We start from the raw sequence: 27,412 nt of genomic DNA, 5'->3' as shown, positions 1-27,412 counted from the left end.
CCTCGTCGACTGCTTTCGACAGAACATCCATCAGCGCGCCGCTCCGCCATCTGCCGCTCCACTGCGGCAGCCGCCCGCCCGGCTCGGCCGCGCTCAGCGCCATCTGCAGCCCGCTTCCCTCCCGACAGCACAGCACGCACAACTGCGACTTGAAATGAGCCTCTTTTTTTTTAATAGCCTACAACAGTCGTTAAAACACTCCTGATTTTATCGCCTGTGCAAAAAAAAAGTCAGGTAACAAGTATAAAAGGTTGTCGTGGCAAGGATTTGATATGTTAATCAATAGGCTCAGACTGTGTGGATTAATTACTGTGTTGGCATTTACAGTCCAGTGGACATGATTCCCTACCGGAGGAGAGGCTGCAATACCCAAACTGAACAACAGAGGGTGACAAATACCAACAAAAGACAAACTGATGCGTTGCCCAAACAGAAGGTGAGCCGAACAACGAGTTCAATTGTTTTACCTTGTGGTTTCAGATCTTTACCGAACTCTTTTCTCCAATTGTATGCCAGCAGGACCTCCCAAAGTCCAAAGCACGTCATATGTCGGACTGACGTGATGAAAGTTCACAGCCAGCTGGCCCCGAGCTCACCTCCCCACCGTCACCAAGCCATCAGGTAAAATAATGATAAGGAGCCCCGAGAGGAGCTAAGAATAGAAGCTTAAGTGCTGAGCGGGCAGAATGGTGACGCCGCCATTTGTGCAATGAGGTGAGCTCCCCGTTTATGGCCGTCACTCCGAGGGTAGTGCAAGGGCAGGGGGCGGGGAGGCGCACGCATGGGGCCTCCTGCGGCATCGGGCAGGTGGGGAAACCCACAATCCGTGGAGAGGGGGGAAATTAGTTTAGCTTAATTGAAGAGTCATTCAAGAGCCTGACCTTCACCCCGACACACTAACCCATGAACACTAAAACCTTACCAAACACAAACAATAACTGTCCCTTAACCCTCCCTTTAACCCCAAATTTAAACCCCCTAATCTAAGCCATGCAGCCCTAAATGTAATGATGATGATGCATGGCTGCCCTCGGCCTGCTGGCGCCGTGTTGCCAAGTGGCGCAGGATTTAGCAGCACCGCTACTGGTGTCCATCTGCACACCGGATTTGAAATGTGGCTTCGCTGCGACCCGTCTGTTGTCCGGAGCCTCTGGAGACGCCACGGGGGGTGGATGGAGAGGCCCGTGCCAGGAAATATTCCTCTGAAATTGTGGGCAGGATCAAAATTTCACCTTGTCCACCCGATACAGGAAGTTGGCTGTTTCATTTGAAGGTGTCGTTTCTGAAAGGGTCCTCCGAAAGCATATTTGAGATTGTGTAAATTTGCTCGCTCCCAAATTTGACTGACGTGCACTCAACAGACGAATGTTGAGCTTTTCGAGCCAGATGACGCGACAAAGTGTTCTTTTCTCGAGCTTCTGTTGCCTTTTGTTTGCACGACAAGAGAGATTTAGACGGCGAGTTTCCAATTGCATGCTGGCCTGTGAATCTGTGCTGTGGACAATCCCACATGTTGAGTTTAAGGCAGCTTACCAAGTGTTGTTTATTCCGAGCAAATCCATTTTTTATTCCCCTCCCCAACGGAAAGCCGGCCAGGCTGCCGCGGTGCGAATGGAGCCAAAAGAAATGAGTGTGACGAGACGAGAGTGCATATTTGGTGACACCTCGTTTCTATTTGCGCTTGTCTTCTTCAATCCAGAGCTCCCAGTGAAAGGTGCGTGTGGCCTGTAGAGGGCGCCGTCTACATGCTCATGAAGAACGTCCATCTCTGTGAATGTATTCCGTTGAAACATACATAACATTAAAGTCCCCATAACCTAACCTAATGGTGCCTTAATCCAACACATCATTTTACATCTAAAACTAACTCCTAATTTACAATCCTAACCACTCAACGCCGCAAGACCATTGGGATAAATTCAGCCATCCTCACGGGAAGTAGTTTGCCCTTTGACCTCATCTTTTTTCCTCTCTCACCCAGTCACCAGAGATCGACTGTTTCTGAAAATAGCTCCCGGGCAAACCCTGCTAAAAAGCAGAGATGGTGTTTGTAAAAACCATCACAGAGCAGAAGGTTTCATTCTTAGGCTGTTTTTTTTCCCCCTCCCGCCCCTGCCGTATTGTCCTACGAGGCGACAGGAAGGCCAGGCCACAGAGGGGAGAGCATATGCCCGCCTTTTGCCTTCCCTTCTGCTTTCGCTACTCACTCACGAGTTATTTCCTCCCCCACTCGCCCACCTGTGCAGATCCAAGACTCACAGGTTAGGTTCAATGCCCGATCACTGCTACCCACTTGTGCTCCTCCTGAATTGCTTTTCTACTCATCCCTAAGTACTGAGTATGAACACTTGAGTCACCTCTGCTCACTTTAGAGCAGTGGTTCTTAACCTTTTTAGAGTTACCAGACCCCATCAGTTTCGTAAGCGCATTCACCAAACCCCTCATTGGGTGGTGGGGGGGCTGGGTGGCGGTAGTACCGAACCCCATCAGTTTCATATGCGCATTCACCGAACCCCTCTTTAGGGGGGGGGGGGGTAATGACATACCAGCAAATCAGTTTGACTTCTGCTGTTGCCTTTGCAAGACCAGTTCAGATATGCGTTATCGCAAATTTACACGACATTCAGGTGTGTTCGGCCATCCGCAGGGGGGAATAGCATACCAGCTCTGCCGAACCCCTGAAGCCGACTCACCGAACCCCTAGGGTTTGATCGAACCCAGGTTAAGAACCACTGCTTGAGAGAGCACCAAGTGCATTTCTCCTGACAAACTGTAAGAGGTGCTCAAGTCATGACCTACCTGAAGCGACGGACCCGATGGGCTGGTCGATCAGATGGGGAGGGGGGGGGGGGCAAGAAAGCGGTTCCGGCAGAATGTCTGAAAATACCTGCGCGACCTTTCGCCACACTTGCGCTTGACATAAATTGCTGAGTCAAAGCTACAAGTGCCGCAAGGTCGCTCAAGGTGAGTTTGAGTAATGAGGATTGATGTGGCAGGTGAGCGCGAGAGAATGGCGCAATGACAATTACCAGGTTGCAAATGTCAGGGGGATTAGCATCACATTTTTCAGTCAGCTCTTGGCACTTTCTGTTTATCCCGTGCAGGCGAGGGGAGAAATTGCACGGAGCGCGGAATGCAGCCAAGGCAAAGAGAGTGAGAGCAAACTTTTTCAAGTTTTCTCCCACTCACGTTTCAAAACATGCAACATCCTCAGCGTTAACCAGAACAATCCAGGAGAGAACAAGTTGTCCTCTACTGTTTGAAGCTTGATGAAATTTCCCTTTAGTCATCATTTTTGTCCAAGATGGCCAAGTGTTGGAGCGCTGCCAGCTGCCTGCACTTATGAAGACAAGCGGCTTAACGACATTTGGAGACTGAACGAGTCCTTGTGGAAACGACGTGAGAATCACTTAGTCACCGTTTGTTTTCCCGTTTTAAATGGAGAAGCCCAACTTGGCATCTTGGCTGAGAGCGGGAAGACGAGTTTGCAAACCAGTCCCAAATGTCCGTATTTCAATCCGCAGGCATCCCTTTGGGTGTTCACTTTCTTTTTTTTAACCCTTCGGCCTTCTGGTCCTTGTAAGCCAGGGGTGTTGAACTCTTTTTTTTCACGGGCCGCATTGTAGTCATCGCTTCTTTCGGAGGGCCACTATGACTGTCAACCCAGTTAAATGTATGAGCACCTCATATTATATACAGTAAAAGCTACAAAACAAACTGACAAATAACTCGTTTTCAAATCAGATGAGTAAAAACTGGTCAAATATTTAAAAAAAATATATTATTAAAAGTGAAGACAATTTGCAATTCTAGTAATGATACACGAATTTGATGCACAATTTGTCTTCGCGGGCCACATAAAATGATGCGGCGGGCCGTATCTGGCCCCCGGGCCTTGAGTTTGACACCTGTGTGATAAGCCTTTCACCATCAAAGTTGTCAATTTTTTAATTTGATTTCTGGGTGTTAAAGTGGACCTCCAAATTTGAGCTAAAGCCAGACAAAGTACACATGTAAAGGAATGGCGAGACCAGGGTCTGAAGTTTTAAGACCCGATACTTAATGCTAGCTGTAATTAAATGTTGGGAGGGGGGCGGGGCAAACAAATGCCATTGTGTAAGGGGTTTGTTGACTCATATCTTGATTCACATGATCTCTAACCAGACTTTTGTTCGCAGTCATTAATCCTGGCCCGCCAGTGATGACACCTGCCTTGAGTTGGAAAATTTTTAACCAGACTAGTTGGAATCGACCTGATAGAATTAGTCCTTGATGGGTCACCCACCCCGAGAGGACGATTCCCAGGGAGAGCAGAGTCAAGGGCAAACCTGTTGATCGGAGCTACAGTCGGACCTGTAGTAGAACGCCTCCAAGCGATAGTCATGACGCATTCGACGGCGACGGGAGGGGAGAAACAAAAGTGTCCGTGGAGTTGCAGAGCGTCCGGGAGGGAGGGGGGAATACACGGAGAGGAGGGAGGCGAGCGTAGAGGAGGGAGGGCGAAGAATAAATCCGTACTCCGTAATCATTAGAGCTCACAAGCCCTTCCTGTGACACGCCGCCGCCGTGTTGCTGTCAGGATTGCGAGAGCCCTGCTGATGCTGGACAGCGGGGCACAGGTGGGACGGGGGGCCGAGAGAGAAACCAAAGACGGGACAGGAAGTATGGCATCAAGACCCCCCCCACCAAAAAACAGTTGAAAGGAATCTTCCCAAGTCAGACGGCGGTCTTGCTCACATCTGTCCCCCGCACCGTCGCCATCTGTCCGGCTCGCTTTGATGGAGCTGGAGCGACGGGGGAGGGCGAGGAGGGGAGGCTGGACGACGAGGAGCGGGGGTCACCCTGAAGCATCAGCCTGAGAAGGACAGGTGTCTCCACACCAAGATGGAGTACCGCTCAGAGGAGGATTTGTTTTGCTAAGTTCCTGGCAGCTCTTTGCAGGTCTGTTTCCCTTCCAAGCATCCGAGCCAAGACTGGAATTGTTTTTCCCCTGGAGGTGGCCGAACAGCTTTCAAATAAAAGCCTTTGCGCGCTCAGAGCACCCGGGGACCTTTTACCTGCAATCCCTTACTTGAGCCACATGTCTCACCTTCCCAAGCGGACTATTTAGCCAAAAGTGAGTGTGAAGAGCCACCATGTGTTAATTTGCACGCTGTGATATCGCTCCATCACGCCGCATCACCCCCCCCCCCCTCCCCTTTCTCTCCTCCTCAGCAGCCAGAGATAACGTGACCTTCTGCCAAAATGCTGGAAACCATGCCGCCACCGTCACAGCGGGCTCCTCTGTTGCTGCTACTCAAATAGACTCAAACAAGTGCAGGAGGAGGAAAACGAAGACGCCGGAAAGGGCGAAGGAGAGAGAGAGAGAGCCAGCCAGACAGGCAAATTAAGCAGAGGCTCAAGGAGAGGAATGAGCGCTGACAGTTCCGGGCTGGATGAGGATCGCCGACACAGGTAAGAACCTTCTCTCGAAGAGATGCACGTCAGAAAGTCGCGTGGAAATTTAAGTTGTGGAGGAATTTGGGTCCTCTGCAGGGAATCGGACATCCCGCAGAGTCTGTGCGCAAACTGTTGCTGTAACTTAGCGGGTGGCCGGCGGGGCCGGTGGTCAGAAGTAGATCGATGAGTCACCGTAAACAGTCGGAGCAGTTCATTGAGTGCCAACAGGCACTTTGTCACCATGTGAGAGCATCCCGTGAAGCTAGAAGGCTCCGCACCGCCACTTGTGGCTCCTGACAAGCTCTCAGCAGCAGCAGGAGCAGCAATCGATAGCAAAGTGCCGCCGTTGGTCACCAGACTAATTGATCCGAACACTGAAAGCTTTGTTAAGGTGGCACAATATGACAGATCTAAAATTGGAAGGAACTTCAAATGTTGATGAAGTTGAAGCTGATGAGTGTTTGCAGAATGCAAAGCAACTCAGAGACACAAGTTGACTGTTGACCCGGTTTGAGATGTTACAGTACTGCTTAAATCCTGTAGGTGCCAGTAGCGTGCGTTTCCAACACTCGCCAATGACTAAAGAAGAAGGCATTGACACTAAAAATTGTCTCTCGGCAAACTTCTTTGCGGATTTTTGCTAATTTGAGGATTTCGGGTGTCGTTGCAGAATTTAATGTCACGTTTGCAAGTGTAACATTTTAATGTAACACAGACACGTTTTGAAAGGCCTTGCAGGGAGGGCGTCGTGGGCGGGGCAGTGCCCCTAAAGCTTTGAGAAGCGTGAGGAGGAAAATATTTTTTTTCCGTTCATAAAACAATTTGGTGTCCTCCATTCAATCCCGACATGGATGACCTGTGAAATCCACACAGATTATTTGTCGACTCCTCTGTGGTGAAAATCAAAGTGAAAGTCGAGAAGGATGCTGCTGAAGCACTAACTCAAATGATAAGGTGCTAATGAAACGGGGATAAAATATGACTTGTTTCACCTGAGTATGAAGGGGGCGTGTAAACAGAGGCGGGGCACTCCGGCAGCTGACGAATGGCTCATCATTACGCCTCTTCGAGCATGGCGCCCGTCCGGCAAAATATGCCAATGTGTGTAAACACACCTTCAATGGTGATCGTGTAGCAGGTTTGGAGGTGGGGCGGTGTGACACCACCGACGGGGGGGACATGTTGTCAAGTGTCAGGTCGAGCTTTCTGGCCTCGCCGTAGTTTATGGCCGTGCTCACGGGCACGCTCGAGTTCCCGGCCCATTGAAATTCAGAGCGTGGCATCGCTCGCACCTCCTCCAACGCAGTGTCCCCGCTGAGAACCAAAGCCGACACGCCGCAGGCTGAGGAGGGAGGGGAGGGGGGGGGAGGGAAGGTTAACAGGCATCTCCATCATTGTTCTGGTCGCCGAGCGTCACGGCTCGCTCCCTGCCAGCTTTGTAATGGCGGCCAACAGAGTCAACAAATTCAGACCCGGTTTGATGTCAACATGAAACTTGGTAGACGTGACAGTCACAAAAAGAAGTCTCATTATAGTTAAGAAGAGCTCTGACGTCAACTCAATTTGTCCCAAAATAAATTTGACTCCACCACGTCAGGTGAAAATCGGCTTTGGAATTTTGAGAGGAAATCCCTCAGACGGGAGAAATGCATGAGATTCCATTTCACCAGCGGCCGTTTGAAAATAAAGAAATAAATAATTTAAAATACAGAACTACTCGCTCGCTCCGACACAGATTAGGACAAAAGTGGTCTGCTCATATATGGATTACTGGCCGTGTGTGCGCGCGTGTGCGTGTCCGGGGTCACTTGCATGTGTGCAAGCAGCCGTCCAGTCGGCGGTGACAGCTGCACCGGCGACGGGGGGGCGGAGGGACGGCAGGGTGGGCCGGCTCTCCGCTTCTGGACGGGCAGCCACCCTATCAGATTAACACTGGCCTTACACTTATCTCCGCTACGTAAACACAACATGGCCGCCGGCCGGCGGCAGGTCAAAGTGGGAGTATTCATATCGTCATGGGCGAGCGCCAGGTTTGGGTCGCTAAGCTTCAGGTAAACATCAAAGCAACGTGTTAGCGGGGAAATGGATTACGCTGAGCGCGATAATCCGCAGCCAACAAACATGCCGGCGTGCAATCTGTTCAATCGGCCACAAAAGAGGCGGCTCGTCTTTCTTTGTCTTTGGCTCATCTTTCTCGGAGATTCGCGAAAGCCCTACACGGCCCAAGTAGCCTCCAAAGGAATCAAAATGAATATTTACGGGAGCAAAGCCCCCAGCGCCGCACGCGCGCACATCACCGGCCTTTATTGGCACTCGTAAAGATCAAATTTTGCTTGATTTCAGCCCGGGCCGACCGGCTTAGATCCAATAACACTAAATCGCATCTTGTCCGCTTAATGAAGAGGCACGTTGCGCTTTGTGCATCGTGGCCGAGGCGCCCCCAGCCGACGTCTTAATGGCTTTGATTAAAAGCGCAAAGCGGCCTCTCACTGGCGTTAGGAGGTCTTCTAATGAATTAAGAACACAAACGATAAGATGGCCGCGAGATATGCCGGCGATGAACCCAGAGGGACTTTTGCGTTCTTCGGATTACAAAGCGAGTCGACTCTGATCAGACGGCGTGTGATGTCACAGATGGGGGGAAAATGGCGCAATTTATGCCCTATTGTCATAAAATTTGGTAAATATGTCTGGAAAATGCCTGTTAAAAGACCCGGGAAGTCTGCCATGATTGTTTTTGGGCCATTTCCAGTTTCCCCCTTCAAAGATCAAATCCTTGTAGCGATGGCGTCAGATTGCTCCTCGATTTGAATTACGTTTACAAGACGAGTGAGTGACGCTAAATTGCCACTTTTTTCACGACCTGCTGTAAAACAAACCGACTGAAATATAGAACTTTCAAACGCGATTAATTTCCCTTCATTCCGATTGTAAATCTAAACAATCCGGAGGTTGAACAATGTCGTCGTCATCCTCAAAGCGGAATAGGAGCAAACAGCGTTGCAAAGGTACTTTTGGTTTTAGGCTGTTTGCGTTAAAGAGCAACAAGATATCGATGACGAAGGACCCGGCCAGCCGCCGATCCGCGATCAATCAGGTAGCAGAAGGGGCGACAGGTGTGCATTGTTAAAATGACTGCGGCGCGGGCCCGATGCCCGGAATATAAAAGACGCCATTAAAGACGAGGCGCGGCGGCGATGACACGCCAGAAAGCCTTTTTCCCGCCGCAGCTTCACATTAACGATCTGGATCGGGGCTTGACAGCGCCGCCGCGACTCATCGACCGATGGCGCTGGTGTTTTGTCGCCGACATCAGATAAAGAAATAGACAAGTTGAAAGGAGAGGGTCACCATAATAGATGGCTGAGCTTTGCGGGGAAACAAACGACAGAATACCAAGTAGCAGCGCTCGCGTGCGCCGAATGGAGCAAGCGAAGCAAAGCGCTGAACGGCTCTCGCGTTCTCGGCCAATCGGAGGCCATGTCAGAAAGCTTCCTGTCACTCGTCTGTCGAGAATAATTGCTTCCGACTGGGGCTCGTTTCTTTGAATTTCCTCATATGTGTTGGAATTAGCACAACATAAAAACCAAAATGGCTGACGTCCTGTTACGTTTCCTGCAGCACCATCGACTCGTTCACCGAGTTTTGTCTCAACTGCTGAAAATAATCATCAGGAACATTCAGATGATCCTCGTCTATTTGTGACACTTTCACGCCCAGCAATGTTTGGTTTCAGCCAAAACCTTCAAGCGCTAAAATTAGCCGCGTAATGGCTTCCCAAGGCCACCTTGTGATTTTCTCCTCAATTGTCCAATTCACATTTCCAGCGGGAACGGTTGTCCATATTTTGCTTATCCAGAATCTTCCATTTCCACGTCCAGCTATCAGTCCAGCTCCATAAATGTACGTAACAGTCAAAGGCCTCGGCAGTCATTTTCCCTTCGGTCTTTATCGACGTGCTTTGAATGGACGAGACAATATCGTCGCTCCTTCCAAGCATTGTGAGAAAATATGTCCTCTGATTACATTTTCCCGACTCATTTTTTATCCACAGGCAATGATGCGGGAGAGCGCGCTATCTGATACGTGGCGAAGCTGTGTCACATTTCCGCAGGGGGAAACGTCCAATCGGTCAGCGACATAATGCGTGTTGGCGGTATTTGTACAAAAAAACGGCTCAAGAAGCACGGACAGACCAAAGGCTGAAACAAACGAGCGTTGTCCTTGCAATTATCTCTGATTGCTATCAAATTCGACCCCAAAATCAAGGAAGACTTGAGTTGCAATTTGACTTTGATTCGGACTTGACTAAAAAAAAAAGGGTGAGCTGTGGTGCCTCATCCAAATATACTTGAGATTATTTTAAAAATGTTTCTCTCCTTGTCGCTCAATTTAACTTTGCCTGCAGGACAGATTGGATCAACATCAAATAAGCCAAATATAATTACAACCAAGAAGGATTAGATCATTCTAAAAAAAAAGAGAGAAAAAAAAAGGAAATATTAGCATTCGTGTCAGGAAACGATTTCATCTCTTCAAGGAAACAACCTTTTGTCCTTCCTATTTTTATCGTGACTAAAGAGACACACGCTTGTTGGTTTTCACTCATCACAAATAAATGGCAAAGATGTTTCCTCAGCCTAACAGCACACCCTCCATCTTTTTTTTTTTCTTTTTTTTTCAATTTGTCCATTTGCCAACGCTGACTTTCATGAAGTGTCGCTCGCTGTCAAAGCGTGAAATTTGTGCGGCGGGCCAGCGAGATGAAAGCACAACCAAGCGACCACTTCCATCTATTTCAGTCCCGGGTTCGTGCCGGACAAAATGGCGGCACCGGCGCCGGTCATGCATCTCGACTTTCCTAAAGGGATGTCCCGGCTGACTTTTGATCCCCCGTCAGGCTTCATGAACGTGTTTTTTATTTAATTTTGTAGGGCAGTGCTTCTCAGCCACAGTTTGGAATTTGCTATCAATGATTATGCAGGGATGCACGGAAACATAATCAAACATTTCTGCATTTAAAAGCTCGAGCGTAAAACTCGATATGGCAGGAGCATGTTATTTAGCATAGTATTGCCATCATTGTCTTTGCGGTCACGTCACATGACGGCACGCTCCTAAAAGACGTCCAACATGCATGGATCGGTGTCCACGCGACGCCTTACACGTGATCCTCCGTAAATCATCTGCTAACCTGATTAGCCGCCACCGCGGGGGAGTGAGTGAACACAATGATATTAGCTCGTGTTTTGCCTGCGACGGTACCGGAATGCCTTTGGGGGGGGGGGGGGGGGGGACACTAACAAAGAGAACATACGTGGTCAACATGCTTAAAAGCACGCGGCCATGAAACGGCTGAAACACAACAAGCCCATGGTAAAAACCTGTGATGCGCGAGAAACAATTTTTTTCCCGATAATTTACTGCTTCTCCAAACCGATACCGACAAGCAATACCTTAATTTTGCATACAGTGCACTTTACATCATTTTAGATCAATTATTAAATAATTGTTTAAAATTTTGTTTAGCTTGTGAAGTTCTGATTGACAGAGCGGGAAAGTCGAAGGTTCTGCGCAATGACATGATCCACGTTTCAGCTGCGACAGCACGGCAATCGTTTGCGGGTTAATGCCTTTGACGGGCGAGTGTACGACGTGGTCCAAATGCTTAAAAGGCTCCCGACCTTGCACGCGCTCAATCAAGACAGCCAAACGGCTGAGGCGGACGTGGCAAGGTCGAACACGGATGCGGAATTAAACCAAACAGAGAATGAGTCATCAATAACTCGCTGACAAGAGCTCATCGTCGCCAAGTGTGCATCGCCGGCCAATAATTACAGTTGACTTTGACGGGGCATTTTTTTTTTTTTTTTTTTTTAGCGGTGAGACATGAGGCCCAGATTGTCACAACGGTGAACTCCAGTTTTGTTGTTCATGACTCCAAAAATTATTTACAAGATACTCTCTTTGGTGTTGTTGGAGTTTAGTTGGGGACCTTCTCTGCCACGTCTTCTTGCACTCAATTACCTTCCGTGCAGCGCTCGCCAAATCTCCTGCGCTACAATCAAGCCGCGGGGCTGTGACGCTTGACGGGGATTACCGAGGGATTACAATATGGTCCCCCCACCGGGACGCCATTACATGCCGGGTCGCATCTCTAATGGGGGAACCGGCGTGCCGCGCACCCCCAGGGCCGCCTGACGCCGCCCGACGCCACGTTGACATTGCGGGCGTTCTGCCGTAGTCCCCGACAACGCTGCAATCCGAGTTTTCAAAGCAGTAAATTACGTTAGCTAGCACTGGAAAATCCAGTCCATTAGCAAGGTCGCACAAAGAGCTGGGATTAGTGTGAAGGCCAACTTGGTTGGCCCTTTCAGGAGAGTCATTTCGATGAGGAGCCACCGACGGGGAATCAAAACAAATGTTTGCTGCCAGCGACTGTAGACATTTGTGTTTCTCGAGCTCCCGGGGCACACCGGGGGTCTGCCAGGAATATCACTTCATTTTCTGAACCACCATACGAACTTGATTTTCATAAAAACATGTAATACATACAATACAAATAATAATAATACAAACTTATAAACATTTTATTTACATAAAATTACGAGTTTATGATTCTGGCAAAAAATGTCTTTCCTTGTAAACTTTTTCCGGAAAAATTTCAACTTTGTTCTTCCAAAATAATGAATTTATTATACTATAATAACTTTTCAATTTCATGGGGTATTTAGGGTAACACAGGGCCATTAGATTTAATTGGCGTTTTGATCATTTGGAAGAAAGTTTCCTTAGGAAGCCAAAAAGTTTGAGGACTTGTGGTAACTATGTCAGTTCATGACAAGCAGACCGTTGGCAGATTAAGTTTGAAAAATTAAGCAACAGCCTCAAGCGTAATGTCACGAGAGAGAGTGGGCTGGCATGGGGGGGCACAAATCCTCTTGTTCTCCATTTGTTGCATTAAACACTGGCCACCATCTGTTGTGTTGGAGCGCACAGCACAACAGCAGCGAGGCGGCAGATGCCACCCTAAGAGCCCCGGTCATCTGCCCCACGCCGCCGCACACCGCCCCATGCTCTAAAAATACGGCGCTGAGCCACCGTTAATGGCCACAACGAGCGGCAGCGGACCTCTAAAATAAGACAACGAGCTGCGGTGTGGATTACTGCGTATTTGCGCAACATAACACAGAAGGGTCCACTTTATGCTTTAACTGACTTTGGAGTGGGCGGGACCAAAGGAAAAACAATCCCGCAGTGTTGAGAACCAATAAAGTAAAAAATGTGTCTGTCGACTCCTTCCTGCAGGCAGTAGGTGACTGAGATGGGCGTTCGCTTGAGCGCCTCCTTGTGGTGGCCTCCGCCGTCGCTGCCGCTGCTGCTGCTGTTGCTCGCTAGCGCCGCCCCCCGCTGCTCCGCCCGGCCCTTCGGGCTCCCGACACCCGCCGTGAACGTGGCGGTGGTCTTCAGTGGCTCGGCTTACCAGTCAGAGATCAAGGGGCGGCTGAGTCGTGAGAACTTCATGGACCTGCCTCTGGAGGTCAACCCCATCACTGTGCTGGTGAACAACACCAACCCCCGAGCGCTGCTCACCCGCATCTGCGACACGCTGGCCGCTAACCGCGTCCACGGCGTGGTCTTTGAGGACAACGTGGGCTCCGAGGCTGTGGCCCAGATCCTGGACTTCATCTCCGCTCAGACCGGCGTGCCCATCGTGGGGATCAGCGGAGGCTCCGCCGTCGTCTTGCCGTACAAGGTCAGAGCCGCCGTGTTGCGTCCATGTCAGAACTCAAGAAGTCAGACATGAACTCTCTTTATGAACCCAACATCATCCTTCCATCACATGACCAAAAATGTCAACAGGAGGTCGAGAGTCCACCTCAGGGAATGTTTGTCTCAAAATAACAAAATAAGGCCAAGATGGCTCATTCTATCCGGTTCAGTCCACAGTCCAAATTGAACCCAAATCCCGCCGCGGCCCATTGAAAACCTCAACCTAAAATAACAGCAGAAAGTAGAAGGTCTATGTGAGGGCAAGTAGAAAGTCCAGGTCACAACGAGCCCTCGCTTGGTTCAGGGCTCGACACGAAGCCAATCTCCACAACCGGACCTTTCTAAAAGTCAAACAGAACTTGAATGACACGTCATGACACACATGAGTGGATTGTAGCTCTGTTTATTTGCTCTGAACCTGCCAAGGTTTTTCTGACCTTTGTTTTTGTCAGGAAAGACCCGACCGCCGATCAATCTTGCCGTCGAGTCGCATTTACGCTGGCAATTTGCCGAGGCAAACTTTTTCAAACGGCTCTCAAGTCAACCCTCTTATCGCAAAGGAACCAAAACTCGAATTCTCTTGATGTGAGTGCACCCAAAGACTCGGTCAAGGTGAATTAGCAGCCTTAAGACAGGATGAAATAATAGCTAATTACCTCGCGTCCGGTCCTCTGAGTGCTAATTAGCAGATCCAAAATGGACATAAGAGCGTTCCAATCTGTCATCTTTACATGACTTTGCGTGCCGCCGGACAACTTTACAGGGTCAAAATTTTTGGTGGATTCACTTGTGCTCAAGTTAAAAAACACAAGGTGTTTTAAATTTAGCCATCATCAACCAAGTGTAATCTTCTGCGAATAAAGTTAGCTTTGGAAGCTGCCTTCAGACTTGAAGAACACCAAACAATTCCTGTTGGTTTCTAAGCGGGGCCACAAACCTGTTTGCACGCCACTGATTGAAGTCTAAGTGGAAAAGTAAGGCGGCTAAGCGCCGGAGTCCACATGTAATCCTTTCAAAATGGCTTCCGTGTCACCAACATTTCCTCTCCTTCCATTTCTTTGTCCGTGAAATGTTTTGTGTTCCCTCAATCTAACGAGCTGTCCATGGCTCCGGAGTGGCAATTTGTTGCGTCGTCGCAGCTTGTCGTATTTACGATACCGGCAGCACATGATGTCATGAATAATTTAGAGCAAAACGTGGCTGTCGACTTCAGCTCGTTTCGCTTGAATCAAACGCTTCCGATTGGATTTGCTCCCATTTGCTTCACCCCTGCAGGACCCCATTTTGCGTACAAGAAAGCCGCATTTCCACTTTCTTGAAAAAAAAATAATATTATCACTGCAGGCCGCTCTCTTGTGCAGAACGGATGAGTGAATCGTTTGACATTAGCTTGACCTTGTCCTGGCGCCGGCCTCTGGGGTGCCATGCCTCTGAGCCGCTAATGCTTCCCATCCCTCACCTCCGTTCTTAACGTCTCTCTTCCAGGTGCGACCCGCTCGGAATACATTAGCACGCAAACCGGCGTATTAAGACCCGGGCGCGCTGGCCGTTAAGATGAAATAGGAGCGCTCGGTGCTCATTAGCTGGAGAGCGCCGCTCACTGCGGACGGCCGGGCGGATACATCATGTGGTGTTGCGTTTAAAGTGGCTTCACCCATACTGTGATTTTACTTTGCCCTGCGCTTTCAAGGGTCAAGGGAGGAAACGTTCAATTTTGATCATTTTTGCTGTCGTTATGTTTATTGTGCTCCAATTCGGAGCGTGTCTACAGTTGCTAATTCCAGGTTGCCAAACAAGCAGGCAATCGTACGTCCGCTTCTAGTTGCCGGGCGGGATCCAGGTGACGTAGGCCAAGCAGGACGCCGGAGTGGGTCCATATGTTGCAGCAGCCGGAAGTCACATGACAGAAAAACAGGCGGCTTCAGCCATGTTGATTCGTTGCTCTGCTTTGAATCTTATCCAAGCCAACTGATACCAAGCTCCACTTTCCTTTGGCTTGTTTTGGACGCAATCCCGAGACTATTAATAGACCCGTGTCACCTTCAGCCAAATTGGAGTGTTTCAGTGCAGGTAGCGACTCCATATGGCTCCTGTTAAGACTTGTCAGAGCGCCGTTTGCACATAGCGCTGTTTGCTAAGAGCGCCGTTTGGCCCTCTCCCGTCAACAGCTGTTTGCAGATAATCGCCGCTTCGCCGCTCTTGTCGAACCCTCATCAGGTCCGACAGCTGCTAATCTCGCGGCCCGCCGAGCTCCTTCGCATGCTAGGCGATGTTTTCAAAGAGAGCCTTGGCGCAAAACCTCGGGAGGTGGGCGCCCAAGAAGTCTCCCGCCGAGCACCGGCTAAGATCGATCCAGAGGATGAAAAGAACTTTAATGAACTTTTTTTTTTGTTTTTGCCACTGTAAATGTAATCTGAGCGCCGAGACGCTAAGCTCTCCACTCAACGGTTTTAATCGTCTTTAGGACTGCCGACTATTACTCTGCTACCGGACTATGGAATTATGTTCATAATCTTGATGGTTTTGATAAAAGGTCTCGCAGAACTCAGTCCCACTTGAATTTAACCGGTAGACGTCAGAATCCAGGAATCCCCTGCTGAAAAGCAAAGCGTAGCGAACGTGCTAGCACTTTAAACTCTGACAAAGAGTCACGTTCTGACCCGCCAGGGGAATATAGTGACACCCCGCACGGCGCTGTCGTCTCACTCAAGCGTTTCACCGATAACTGAAATTCATTTACTAGACTGGCATGCTGGGAAGATATAAATACGGCGCTTTTAATTAAGCAAAGATGAATCAAGAGCCAAGATAATGTTCCTATTTTCCAGTTTGCTCTCACTTTTAAGACATAAAGGCGCAATTGAGTAGAACGATAAAGTGACTTTGGGAAAGTGTCCCCTGACATTCTTCAAATAAAATATTTCAGCATAGGAACAATTTTAAACACTGACAGCAGTCAGAGTTGCAAGCTAAGCTAGCACACTCGCACGGCATCGATGATTGTATTTCTCTCCTGTGGCGCTTGAAAGGGAGCGAGAGAGAACTAAGCGGTTTTTCCCACAGCCCAGCAGAGTGGAGCAAGTAGGTGGATTTAGTCGTGACGTCGGGACTCATAAGATGCTCATACATCATCGGGCGGCCTTTCAAGGACGCCGAGGAGTCAGGCGGAACAAGATCACAGACCTGCCGCCAGTCTCGGGGTACTTGACCCCACTCCACTTGTGAGGACCCCCCCCACTCACAAGAGTGCTTTAATTCCCCCGGGGAGGAGAAGGTCAAGATCATCCCACAGCTTTGAGAACACGACCGGGAAAGTCCGACACTAAAGAGGCACAAACGGGCTTTTGTGATCTGCCCATGATTCAGAATCAAATTGCATCGTTGCGCAATAGCGGCTCGGTTCAAGCAAACGCTCAATGGACCAAAAAAAAACAACATTGTGTTCAAACCAGATCAGGTCACAAAGGCGGTTTCATGATATCCAAACAGTAAAAAAAAATAATTAATAAAATAAATTAAAAAAACAACAACCTAAAAATTAAGTTTCATGCTATCCAAACGGTAAAAAAATAATAAATAAAATAAAATAAATTAAAAAAAACAACAACCTAAAAAAATACATCAATAAATAAAAGTAAAAAAGCATATTTCAGTAAACGCTTTCTCTGAGTCAGTCACATATTCACAGTCTAACTCTGGACTTGATAGAAAATTCATCAGGCCTGTCAGCTTCGTTTAGGGCGGTCACCGGTGTGTGCCACCGTCTTAACGAGGCGCTGGTGGATTTGTTCGTAGAAATTAGCAGCGACGGGGAACGGCCCGCTTAAATCAGCTAATATAGAACTCAGAACTTGCTTGGCTCAAAGGTCGTCTCCCATTTGCACTGTTTTTAAACAAAAAGTTTTGTGTAAAGTGTAACTTGTGACTGAGCAAGATTGGATGACTTCACTCGAAATATAGCATCGCAGAGGCTCGGCTTGCTTGATCCCCCTCCCACAAGGTTCTGACTTTGGCCTGAAGGTTAAATCTTGACAATTACACAACCTCTGGCACCAACTTTGAAAGTGATTCCACCAGCAGCACCGTCTCCGTGTCGGATCTGAAATTCTGTCAAAGAGGTTTCGTTTCAGTCATATTACTTTTCAGTGGAGAGTCCCCCACCAAGGTCACAGATGAAAAAAACAAAACGAAGACCTGCCTGCCTGCCTTCCGCACAGATGGCAGCGTTTCCTCGTCTGCATTTGCAAATATGCGGAGGCTGCCTGGCCAAGTGAGACACGTGATTGAGTTGATGAATGAGTCTGGAGCTTCCAGAAGCACTTGGGCACGTCTGAACGGCCGGCCGAGAGTCACTTAGAAGATGACGGAGAGCTTCCCGCTCGCTCGATGTTACGCAACACAAACCGAGTGTTTATTTGATGAACAGGGACTGCATTAACCACCGAATGAATATCCCAGTTGTGGGGCGTCACCATCTTTGCATCTCTGCCATCTTGGTGACCCTCGTGTGATTTCCTCCCCACAGGGCGAGGGTTCCAACTTCCTGCAGCTGGGCTCGTCTATCGAGCAGCAGATCAACGGCGTGTTCAAGGTGATGGAGGAGTACAACTGGGACAGCTTTGTGGTGGTCACCAGCCTGTACCCGGGCTACGAGGCCTATGTGGACTACGTCAAGGCCTACATCGACAGCAGCTACTTCATATGGGAGCTGCAGGACGTGCTGACCTTCGACATGTCGCCCGACTCCTCCAACGACGTGCGGGCGCGGCGGCTGCTGCAGCAAATCGACGCCCAGGTTCTGCTGCTTTACTGTTCCCACGAGGAGGCCCGCTACCTCTTCAGCATGGCGGCCGAGGCCGGGCTGGTGGGGCCGGGCTACATCTGGATTCTCCCTAGCCTGGCGGTGGGCAACCCCGACGTGCCGCCGCCCGACAGCTTCCCGGTGGGACTCATCAGCATCATCAGCGACCGCTGGAGGCTGAGTCTGAGGAAGCGTGTGCGCGACGGCGTGGCCATCGTGGTCAAGGGCGTGCAGAGCTACCGCAAGCAGAGGGGGTTTTTGCCCGAGGCCCACAACGACTGCCACAATCCCGTCAAGACCTCCGCCACCAACGACACGCTCTTCAGGTAAGTGCCGGAGACCTCAAGCGATACAATCAAGGCATTAGCACAAAAACATTTAGCTTCTTGTCACTGACTCCTTCTTGGAATGCTTCCGAAGGGGACGCGGCTTCGTTTTTCTTGACCGCCTGACCATAATTCAAAATTCCACTGTCGCACTTTACTCACCGACGAGAGTCTCGATCAAATCGGCGAAGGCCTTTTGGGAAACCGAGACACTCATCCGCATCAAATTGCGGTAAACCAAGCGAATCTCCGCGAATGTGCGCCAACACCAAGTCATAAATTTGCAATGAAATTGTGGCGAGGTGTTTATTTATGTACCAAGTCATTTAGGGATCAGAGAGGGAGGGCCACCTCTTCTCGGGGAAGGCCTCATTCATATGCGTGTTTTGGATGGAGTCTCTGCCAGCGTGACACCCAATGAGATTTCGAGCGGGGAAAGGATCAAGGAGGGGCTGAGTGAATTGATTGACTCCATCGGGGAAACATAAACGGCTCCACTCGGGTGATATTTCCTGCTAATACATTTTGGCAGATGAACTTTAATTATTTTTGGTGGTCTATCTTTTATTTGCCTGAGATTTGGGGGACTTTTGGAGTCAAGACTTCCTGAAAGAGCATTTGACATCTGGAGACGCCACGTTCATTTATTTATCCGGGACTATTTGGTGCGCCGTGACAGATTTATGGCCACTGTCAGTCGGCTAAACTGCGTCTTCACCCGCCGCCATCCATCTCGTCGCGCCTCCGAGACGACCGCGCGATGGAGTGTTAGGGCGAGTCGCTGCTGACGTACAGGTGCGGCAAGTGTCTGTTGAAAGCAGATCGTTAGACTGATCAAGAATTTTGGAAAGATGGAAAAAATGCTTTCCGAGGAGGCAAAGTCAGAAAATCAGATTTTAGTATTCAAACAAGGTTATTTGGGGACACTGGCAGCGGTCGGGTTGCTAATGGAACACTCGTCTGGTGTCATCAGCGGAGGCGAGACAACTCGTGTGAGGCCAAACTGTCCGTGAAAAAAAAAAGTGGCAACGATAGAACATTATCCCGGACTTTGATTCCACGATGATGGCTCTCAAAATAACCCAGCGGGCACAATTTGAAGGTGGATCGGACAGAACAAAGCTCTTTGCTGTCTTCCCTTCTTGCACATCAAACATGAACAAGCCTTCTTACTCTTCTGGCCGCCTTGCTGTCGGGAGAACGAATCAGTTAACCTGCCAATTGGATTAAGGCAGATTAGCCGACTGAGGCGCACTTTCATCACCTCCGCCAGAGTACGAGAGCTACGCCGTGGGTACGATTTAACGGCAAGCGGTGAAAACAAGCAATCAAAAAAGAACCCAAGACCTCTTTCAGAACCCAAACCTTCTTGTTTATTTTAATATTTAATCTTCAAATTTAATATAAAGGAAGCGTCTAAAATGACTTTTTTGTTTTTGTCAGACACATGCTGAACGTGAGCTGGGAGCAGAACGACTTCTCCTTCAATGCCAACGGTTACCTGGTCCACCCGGCAATGAACATCATCACTCTGGACCGGGAGAGGCAGTGGGACAAGGTCACATGACGTTAGAACCGGGCTCCCTCCTTAGCGCTTGATTTACAGTGTTAATTGCCGCACCAATTAGCCAGCGTTTTACGAGCAGCTTTTAGTGGCATCTAAATTCTGCCGCATTTTGGCAGTTCACTTTCGAGGAAGCCTCAGCAAGCGTGATCCGTGCCTACGGAAAAAAACGTAGGAACACGTCGCTTCTCATCTCGGTGTATTTTGCAGCCGTTTGAAATTCCACCGGACTCGATTGAGAGACACCGAGGTAAATAGCGAAGCAGATCGGCGTGACCGATGGCAAACATCTGCAGAGGATGACGTGTTTGCTCGCCCTTTTCCCATCGCTTCCTCCCAATTTCTCTTCATCCAGCGAGAGTTGCCAGCCTAAAGTTGCCGGCTCAGTTCATCCCCTCCTTGCGAAAGGAAGAAATCAAATCAATTTCCTCTCAAGTGTCCGCAAACGGCAGCCAGGTCCTGGATGAGCGATAACGGCGGCGGCAAAAAATTGGGGACGGCTGCATTAAGATGGCAGATTGTGATAAAAGAATGTTCGGCCGGCGCATGCTCAGCACTTTCATCTCGCGCTCATTGCTCACATGTGTCGCTACTTTAAAAGTGAAGCTGATTTATTGATCTCAAATCCCAGGTGGGAACGTACGAGATGAACATCCTCCAGATGAGGTACCCGGTGTGGCCCCGCTACGGCTCCTACCTGGAGCCCGTGTCTGACTACAGGCACCTCACGGTGGCCACGCTGGAGGAGCGTCCCTTTGTCATCGTGGAGGCCGTGGACCCGCTGACCGGAACCTGCGTCAGCAACACCGTGCCGTGCAGACGACAGTCCAACAAGACCGAAACGTAAGCGGACGCCAAAACAATCGTCACCAAAAGAATCAAACTAACAAAAAGGAGCTTTAGTTCCTTCATGTAACCGGATCGCACCGCTCAAAAGCGGAACCATGGGGGAAAATATTTCTTCATGATGAACAATTTGGGGAGTTGCTGATAAACATCCTCAAACGGATGAGCGAATCCCCAGTCGGGAATCCGATCAACAAGCCTTTTCACAGTCAGCTAATTAGCGACCCGATGAGACCGCCGCTTGGAATCTCCGCCAGCATTCCGGCGCGCTAACGTGGCCCGCTTAATTGATTTCTTATCACACGCGTCAGCGCGCAAGATGGAGAGCCTCGTCTCCCGCCGTTTGCGTCATATCACTCACGTGGAGGCGTGAGGTCCGTCGAACAGATCTTGAGATGGACCTTTTGTTGTTATCCGTCGCTTGACGGCTACGGAAGCCGCCCGCCAACGTGGTGTAAGACAAGTCGGCGGCGGATGTGAGTCAGTGGAGCAATCTGCATGTTTGAAAAGGAGGAAAGGCTGAAATGACTTTCCAGCGGAATACAGGAGGGCGCCTGCAGTTTTCGGGCCGCTGGCCAAGCACTCATGTTTGAAGTGTGGCTTCCGCGGACGTGGTGGTCATACAAACAATCCGCAAAAAAAGTGGCAGTGTTCGGGTTTGGGGCCTGGGTGTGGGTCGGTACGCAGTTGTCGAGTATCAACACGTTTATTTGTCAGCTAATGGGGCTGACTTGAAGGTGATAAAAGACAGAAAGCAAGGTCAATACTCGGGCGCGCTCGCACGTGCCGCAATCAATCGACGGCCAAGTAAAAGACTTCCCGCGCTGGTAACGAGCCTCGTTCATCACGTTCGACGTTTGGTTTCTCGCCCCAGCATCGTGGGCCACACAGAGCCGTACACCAAACTGTGCTGCAAAGGCTTCTGCATCGACATCCTCAAGAAGCTGTCGCGCAACATCAAGTTCTCCTATGACCTCTACCTCGTCACCAACGGCAAGCACGGCAAACTGGTGCGCGGCATCTGGAACGGCATGATCGGAGAGGTAATTGTTTGAAAGAAAAGTCAAAATGTTCAAATATTCTATCAAACTAATTTATGTTGGCGTCAAAGAACTCCTTTTATTAAACTCCTAAGTTTATTTCAACATAGTTCCTTAGCACAACCATGGGACAACGTGGTGGCACAGCACTACTTTTGTCTAAATGAAGCTCTTCAATTTACTTCAAGATAGATTTCGGGACCCAATGTGCCACAAGATGACAGCAAAGCACTACTTCTTGTCCCCCTAACAGGTATTCTACAAGCGTGCAGACATGGCCATCGGCTCGCTGACCATCAACGAAGAACGCTCGGAGATTATCGACTTCTCTGTGCCGTTCGTGGAGACGGGCATCAGTGTCATGGTGGCCAGGAGTAACGGCACCGTCTCGCCATCTGCCTTCTTAGGTCAGACAAAGAAATTGGATTTGATAGGGTATATTTCGAGTTTTTTGTCTATATTTTGGTTGCACTCGCAGAGCCGTACAGTCCAGCTGTGTGGGTGATGATGTTCGTCATGTGCCTCACTGTGGTCGCCATTACCGTCTTCGTCTTTGAATACTGCAGTCCTGTGGGCTACAACCGCAGCCTGGTGACAGCCAAAGGTCAGCCAGCCGCCCCCCTCCTCACTTAATCACTTACAAAATCAATAGATAAAAGTTTTATATTGGTTCTGAATTTTACCCCAAGTACTGCCTACAGATATACTTAAGTGCCATCAACATGACTGACATTAGAGTACAGTAGCGTAGTAGACCTAAGTGTTCAGTGGAGATATTCCTTTACGTAGCACTAGAGGGAGCCGGCGAGCCACACTTTGACCGAAGCGTTTGTCACCCATGCGCAGATCCCGGCGGTCCCACCTTCACCATCGGCAAGTCAGTGTGGCTTCTTTGGGGAATCGTCTTCAACAACTCGGTGCCCATCGAGAACCCCAAAGGCACCACGAGCAAGATCATGGTGCTGGTGTGGGCTTTCTTCGCCGTCATCTTCCTGGCGTCCTACACGGCCAACCTGGCCGCCTTCATGATCCAGGAGCAGTACATCGACACTGTGTCCGGGCTCAGCGACAAGAAGGTAAAGAGCGTGGCTCTGAGGTAGACTTCCAAGCGGGGTGGGCGGAGTTTGCTGAACGGGGCGGGGCCTCTTGCAGTTCCAGAAGCCTCAGGAGCAGTACCCTCCGTTTCGCTTCGGTACGGTACCCAACGGCAGCACGGAGCGCAACATCCGCAGCAACTACCCTGAGATGCACTCGCACATGGTCAAGTACAACCAGAAGGGGGTGGAGGATGCCCTCAACAGCCTCAAGACCGGGTAGGTGTCGGCCTCGAGGAAGTTTCCGACTGGAGCGCCGCCACCAACTTACGTGCTCTTTGCGATGGCCGCCGCCAGGAAACTGGACGCCTTCATCTACGACGCCGCTGTGCTCAACTACATGGCGGGAAAAGACGAGGGCTGCAAACTGGTCACCATCGGCAGCGGCAAAGTCTTCGCCACCACAGGCTACGGCATCGCTCTGCAGAAGGACTCCCGCTGGAAGAGGCCCATCGACCTGGCCCTGTTGCAGTTCTTGGCCGACGGTAAGCTCCACCCATGACTCCTTCGGCCCAATCCAGATATGTGTGATCTTGCGTGGCAGGTGACACCCAGAAGCTGCAGACGGTGTGGCTGACGGGCATCTGCCGCAACGAGAAGAAGGAGGTGATGAGCAGCAAGCTGGACATCGACAACATGGCGGGTGTCTTCTACATGCTGCTGGTGGCCATGGGCCTCAGTCTGCTGGTCTTCGCCTGGGAGCATCTGCTCTACTGGAAGCTGCGCCACTCGCTACCAAAGTCCCAGCGCCTTGACTTCCTCCTGGCAATCAGCAGGGTATGTTTGAGGCACCCCCACTTTTTACTGGAGGAATTCAAAAAGTCATTTTGGTCTCCAGAATGAAATGTGTGATCAAGTCTTGGCTAAGCCCAGTAAAGCGTCGCAGTGCAGTTGATAGCGGGCCAAACAAGCCTCTAAAAAAACAAAACAAAGTGGAGTAAAGCCAGATGAAAGCAATAAAATAAGTCCGACTGAAATATTGCGGGCGCTTGTGATCCGCCAGCACCTGCATTTAAATTGCCCGATTAACAGACGTGTGTGCGTTGGCCAAGCGGCGAGCAGCTCGTGTGAGGAAGTGCGAGCATCAGCACTTTTTCTTATCATCTGTCTCACTTGCACGCGAGTGTTTCAATGGTTTTGATGGCTCACTCTGACCACTTTTTATATCACATCGGGGAAAATCAAAGAACTTACAATGGCCTACTCAAGCTGGTTACTTCAAATGTGTCATAGTGGAACTATCGGCATCCCGGGTCAATTATGTCAAAAGGATCGGACTGGGTGGGATAGTTCTGACTGTCATAAAACTTTTGTGTATGTGTGCGTGCAGGGCATTTACAGCTGCTTCAACGGCGTGGAGCAGACGGATCGCAACGGCAGCATCCAGAGCCCTGATGTCACCAGCAACTACTCGCAGGCTAACATGCTAAAGATGCTAAAGACGGCGAAGGACATGGTGTCGTCTGCCCGGGTGGAGAACTCCCTGGACAGCGCCACCAAGACCCTGGAGAGCTGGAGTCGGCGTGGGGCGGCGGCAGACAACGCACGGGCCGGCCTCCCGCCCCGCGTGGCCGCCGACGTGGCGCACTGCCGCCTGCCCTATGTGACCAGCATCGCCGACAACCACATGCCCTACCCGGTGAGGAGCCGCACCCCAACCTTCCCCATCCACTACGGGGATGGCGCCGCCCAGCCCCTCCTGGACAAAGCGAGGGTGATCACGCGACCCACACCACTGCGCTACACGCTCCCCGCCCGCAACAACCTCCTGGAGAGGACGCTGCCCATCTCCAGCCTCAGCAGCCCCCACCTCGCCATGCCCGACGTGTCGCCCAGCGCCCAGCCCCATCACGCCGGCCGGCTCTATGTGGAGAACCCGGTGCGCCACCCAGCATCACCTTTCGTCACCTACCGGGAAATGCAGGTTCCCGGCATCTATGTGGAGCATCGAGCCCCCCTGAGGAGGAAGCTGAGCTACCCGCCTGACTGCGGGGGCCGCAGGAGACGCAGCTACGTGCTCGAGTCCCCCGACCTGAGGTCGAGGGCCGACTACGACGAGCCGCGATCCTGCCTGGCCGAGCTCAGAGCCAACCAGCTGATGAAAAGCCACACCCCTTGCACCACCCCGGGACACTACCCGAGTACAGCCGCCAGCTGCAACTCCTGCATGAAGTCGTACCTGGAAGCCGAGATGGACGACGTCCCCCTGCTGGGCAAAGACAAACTCAACCGCAGAGCCTCTTTCCTTAAAGCTACCTGGGGCAACGAGCGCATCCGGCAGGTGGACGAAACTAAGCCGTCCACCTCCGCCTCGCCCCGCCCCGCCGACGTGCCCGACTTATTCCCGCGGGTGGTGGTGCCGGCCGGCGCCAAGCCCCACAAGTTGTACGGCAGCCTGGGACACAATCTGTCCTGCTACCCGCTGGCCGCCGAGCCCGCCTACTTGGACCCGGCCCACATGGGCTCATACCCTTACAAGCAGAAACTCAAGTACGCCGACCCCACTCGGCTACCGTCTTACCGGGAGGCCGTCCTGCAGAACCCCGCCGCCCTACGCCGCTCCTCGTCTACATTGGTACACAGACACTACTCCACCTACCTGAACTCTTACTCGGACCTGCCGGTGTACGTCACGCCGCCGAGCCAGTTCTACAACAGCCCCAAAGACCTGTGCCACCTGTTGCCGTGCGCCACCCACTGCCCGGACCACGGCCCCGCCCGGCCCGTAGCCTACCAGAACAGTGTGTTCGGGGCCGAGCGGGACGAGCCCCTCTCAGTTGGCAGGGCACGTCGGCAGGTGTTGGTGGCGCGCCGGGTCAACAGTCCGTTTGTGCCAAAACCCTGGGGGAGGGTCTCCAGCCTGGAGTCAGAGGTGTGACAAAGCAAAAAAAGAAAATGAACGTGAGCACCACCAGTGTATTTTGAGAGCTCGCCTCTCGGTTCTCCGTGCAATAAAATCACAAGACACTGACTTCAGACTGGGATGAACCAGGAACAAAGTCTTTGGAAGCATTTAACAAGTTAACCTCTGTCATTTTAAAATGCTCCTACACTGGTACCTTGACTTACGAGTTTTTCAGGTAACAAGCAGTGTCTGGATGGAGTCTCCGTTCTGCTTTTTATGGTTTTATACAAGACAGTGCTGTTTTCACTCAAGAACAAGATTCAGCTTTTTGGGGACCTGGAACAGATTCATCAGAATTTCCGTCGTCATAACTGAATTGAAAACTGAGCACATTAAATTTCTACTCTTAAGTCAAGGCGCCACTGTAGCTATATGTGTATAGATATATACAGTATATAACTTCACATTTGTTTTACTTTTCTAAAATGTTTCCAAGTTGAATTTTTTTTTTTGCCATCAATATTATAGCGATCAATCTTCCGCTCACAAGGGAAACGTATATGAAAACGTGTAATGTGTATTTCCAATGTTACACTTCCCTTTAATAAACAACAAGGTCAACAGACATTCACTCAAGCGGCCATTTTGTTTGGGCTCTTTTCACACACTCGGAACACATCTACCTGACCCACAAAAAAAAAGTCTCAGGAAGCCATGCCCAAAACTGCACAAAAAGTAGTTTTCTCCACAGCAGCCGTTTTGGGGCGATTTTGCTCTTTTTCATGATTCTTTGACGCTTTGCAAAATTGAGCACTCAAAGACCGTTAACAGCACGTAATTTGGTGGACATGTCTATAATGACGCCTGGAGGATAAACGCTATAAAAGTGGATAAAATAGTTTGCCCTTAACTTTGTGTTCTCGGCAGACACGCTTCCCGCAGACAAGGTGTTAGTCAAGTGTTTCATCAAAACGCCCGCTTGGCTCCATGTTGGCTCACGTCCACATTTATGCACACACACACACACACCGAGTGTGACCCTCATTAGCTGGGCAGCGGTGATGTGCGGACCCGCCGGTTCTTTGATGGATCCTTGAACTCTTGCTGGCCTGCAGAATTGACAACAAAACCGCAGAGGATGACGAGCAAATTGTGAGGAACGCTCTTTTTGATCTGTGGTTACCTATCATGAGATCATTAGCGGATTGTTTTGGTCTTTGCTGTTTAGAATGGTGAAGCTCCAGTGTGGCTCCTTGTTGACCTTCACGTGTCTTCTTCCATCATCATGTCCTGATCTCCCTTTTCTTTGCGAGCGTCCACAAGGGCAGCGTGAGCTCCTCTCATCACCTCCACGCCACCAGAGGAGTCATTACGCTCACAAATTGCTGCTCTCCAGCTGATGTGATGCCGGACCGGCCAAGATGAAGGCAGACTCAAGCGCTCACGTCTTTTGGTAAATTGCTTCATTTTTGCGTCATTAGTTCGAGGTCTCTGATTTGAGAACTCAACTCCACAAGACAGTTTGACTTGGATACATATAATTTGGTGGGTGTGTCTATTGCGAGTGGACCCACAAAAAAAATGGGGATTCAAATTAAGGTTTTGAACTCTCGTTAGGGTTAACCCTACTTTGAAACCATAATTTTGAACATTCATCCCCTAAAGTGACTAACTTTGCAAATTG

The 27,412-nt window shown here is 50.2% G+C and overlaps 1 protein-coding gene across 3 annotated transcripts; it reads left to right on the top strand.

Annotated features, from left to right (window-relative positions):
* Positions 1 to 345: 345 nt before the first annotated feature.
* On the top strand, positions 346 to 26,355 carry grin2ca (glutamate receptor, ionotropic, N-methyl D-aspartate 2Ca). Of its 3 annotated transcripts, XM_088358756.1 has the most exons (15): positions 346 to 436; positions 520 to 621; positions 4,580 to 5,454; positions 12,748 to 13,195; positions 17,738 to 18,339; positions 19,783 to 19,897; positions 20,535 to 20,746; positions 21,624 to 21,792; positions 22,043 to 22,196; positions 22,268 to 22,393; positions 22,636 to 22,865; positions 22,942 to 23,102; positions 23,181 to 23,368; positions 23,428 to 23,660; positions 24,214 to 26,355. In XM_088358756.1, exons 4-15 carry the CDS (start codon positions 12,764 to 12,766, stop codon positions 25,759 to 25,761), a joined length of 4,170 nt encoding a protein of 1,389 aa, XP_088214882.1. In that variant the 5' UTR covers positions 346 to 436; positions 520 to 621; positions 4,580 to 5,454; positions 12,748 to 12,763; the 3' UTR covers positions 25,762 to 26,355. The 3 variants fall into 3 exon arrangements, with proteins under 3 accessions (XP_088214882.1, XP_088214883.1, XP_088214880.1); XM_088358757.1 differs by lacking the exons at positions 346 to 436; positions 520 to 621 and having other exon boundaries at positions 4,511 to 5,116; positions 5,215 to 5,454; XM_088358754.1 differs by lacking the exons at positions 346 to 436; positions 520 to 621 and having other exon boundaries at positions 4,511 to 5,454.
* Positions 26,356 to 27,412: the final 1,057 nt, after the last annotated feature.

The sequence above is a fragment of the Syngnathus floridae genome, chromosome 17 (assembly GCF_059516105.1).
Source record: "Syngnathus floridae isolate MCC-2025c chromosome 17, RoL_Sflo_1.0, whole genome shotgun sequence".
Lineage (NCBI taxonomy): Eukaryota > Metazoa > Chordata > Actinopteri > Syngnathiformes > Syngnathidae > Syngnathus > Syngnathus floridae.
Note: the sequence above shows the minus strand (reverse complement) of the source record. Positions and strands in the feature narration are given on the sequence as shown.